The sequence below is a fragment of the Tupaia chinensis genome, unplaced genomic scaffold (genome assembly GCF_000334495.1).
Source record: "Tupaia chinensis unplaced genomic scaffold, TupChi_1.0 Scaffold144764_1, whole genome shotgun sequence".
Classification (NCBI taxonomy): domain Eukaryota; kingdom Metazoa; phylum Chordata; class Mammalia; order Scandentia; family Tupaiidae; genus Tupaia; species Tupaia belangeri.
In genome coordinates, this window is record NW_006204624.1 from 20645 (window position 1) to 23119 (window position 2475).

At 44.3% G+C, this 2475-nt stretch overlaps 1 protein-coding gene across 1 annotated transcript in view; it reads right to left on the reverse strand.

Annotated features, from left to right (window-relative positions):
- Positions 1 to 2403, reverse strand: part of LOC106733750 (endogenous retrovirus group K member 10 Gag polyprotein-like) — a gene marked incomplete at its 5' end in the record, with an annotated part of 4513 nt that extends 2110 nt beyond the window's left edge. The window contains 2 exon segments of the mRNA XM_014583798.1: positions 1398 to 1704; positions 1706 to 2403. Coding sequence (XP_014439284.1) covers positions 1398 to 1704; positions 1706 to 2403 — 1005 coding nt within the window.
- Positions 2404 to 2475: the final 72 nt, after the last annotated feature.

Genomic DNA, 2475 nt, shown 5'->3' on the forward strand with positions numbered 1-2475 from the left:
CCTTGAGTTCCATGGTTTTTTTTTTTTTTTTTTTTTTTTGAGACGTTTTCACTCTAGGGCACGTGCGCTCGCCAGACAGACAGAGAGAGACATAGAGACAGAAAGCGAGAAAATCACCCCCCCAGGGGGGATGGTCATGCCGCAATCCCTTCTCCTCCATTCTACTCTTGGGATCTTGGGCACACACGCACACGCGCCCAGCGTGAGTTTTAAGCCACTGGGTCCGGGATGTGAACCACGGTCGACTACGTGGGAATCCAGCGACATAGCCATTATGCTAACTGCTGGTTCCCAAGTTCCACAGTCTTATTGACCTTTCAGAGGTCTTGTAAGAGCCTCCATTTTCCTGATTTCTTTTTACTACAAAGATGGGTGAATTCCACGGGGAAGTAGATTCAGTTATATGTCCTAAAACGAGCTGTTCCTGTACTAACTGCTCTGTTGCCACATTTTTTTCTGCACTAAGAGGCCACTGATCCACTCACACAGGACAGTCAGATTTCCATACTATGGGATCTACTTGGGGTACAGGTTGGTCAGTGGTCTCCATCAAAAATACCCTAACCCAGCATATGGAGGCAGTTTTTGTGGACTTAGAGGTTGTAAAGAACCTTGATTTTGAATTCCTAAACCTTGATTTGGGAGTAAACCTTGTGACAACAATTGATTTGTGACAGTCGAATTAGGACTATACAAGTACACTCCCGTATTAGCCATGACATCTCTGTCCCACAAATTCACAGGCAACGCTGGGACTACATATGGGCAGAATGTTCCTTGATGCCCTTCATTATCCACCCAGGTTAATTCATCTGAACTTTGTTCAGGATTTTGTGTCTGGCCGATGCCTTGTAACTGAGACATAGTAGATGTTTTTGGCCCACTAGGCAGCCATTGAACAGCTGTAATGACAGAAACATCAGCACCAGTGTCTAAAAGGCCTCAGAATTGTCACCCATTAATCCATAAATTTAATTCAGGTCTATCTTTACTTATTTCCTGAATCCAGTATGCATCTGAGGAGCCGAATCCCTCAGCACCACAAATAGATTTCTTTGATTTATTAGCTGTGTTCATTACAGGAATTAACAGAATCTGAGCAATACATTGACCAGGTTGAAGGACTGAAATTTGGTAAGATGATGTCATAATTTTTATTTCTCCTGTGAAATCCGAATCTATAACCCCTGGGGCAATAATAAGTCCCCTTAGGAAGATCATGTTGGTCTGATCTTCCTAAGATCAGACCAACAGATCCAGGAGGTAAAGGACCATAGACCCCCATAGGTAAGGCCTGAACTCCCATTTCTGGTGTCAGTACTGTGTAGGTGGAGGAACCGAGGTCCACTCCTACGCTACCTGGGGTGGCCCGCACGAGTCTAGTATGAACTGTTTACCTGTGGTGGAATGACTTGATTGTTTGTTTGGGTCGGCATGGCCCCATAACATTGTTGAGGGGCCTGGGGCTGGCCCCTTTTCCCGTTTCCCAACTGGGGTACAATAGGATTTCCTAAATTGTCCCTTTTTGACCAACATTGATAAGCCCAATGTTTTCCCCTCTTACAATTTGGGCATAAGTCTGGCTCTCTCTGGGGTCTCTGTCTTGTAACTGGACATTGTTTTGCCTGGTGACCCATTTGACCACAATTATAACAGTTGCCAGGAGGTCCCTTGACTCTGTTCCCACGTCCCTTAACCTGTTGGTACTTCCTTAACTGCTTTACCCTGCAAAGTTGCAGCCATAGCTAGCTCTTGGGTGTACGATGGGCCAATGTCTGCACACAATCTAATATAATCAGACAGGCCACCTTTCTTTCTGAAAGGACAGATAGCTGTTTGGCAGGCTGAATTCGCATTTTCATAAGCAAGTAGCTTTACCAACAAAAGTCCTGCTTCACTTTCTCCTAACAGTCTTCCTGCAGTCTGTAGTAAACGGGCTACGAAATCCTGAAAAGGCTCATCTGGTCCTTGTCTGATCTTAGATAAGTCCTCTGTCTGTTTCCCAGCAGAGGGTAGTTTATTCCGTGCTCTCCTAGTCACGGCACTTACTTGTGCATACACAGCTATGTTAAAGTTAAGCTGTTGATTAACATCCATATATTGTCCCTCTCCAGCCAACATTTCAAAAGTAATGGGAATATTTTGAGTACAATTTAACTCTGCTGTAGCCTGGCAATGTTCTGTAAATTCAGTTTTCCATAACAAATAATTCCCACCTGAGAGGCAGGCTTTAGCTATACCTTTCCAGTCCCCAGGAGGAAGAACATCAGTAGCCATGGCTTCCAACATTGCATGTGTGAATGGAGCAGTTGGACCATACTGAGTGCAAGCCATTTTCAATTCTTTCAATTGCTTAAATGGAATGGGTGTATGAACTCGCACCAAATTTCCTTGTTGATCTCTCTGCTCTGACAGGATACAAGGAAAATACCCCTGACATCTTTCTCTTCCTTAAGAGCATGTTGTAAAGATAAC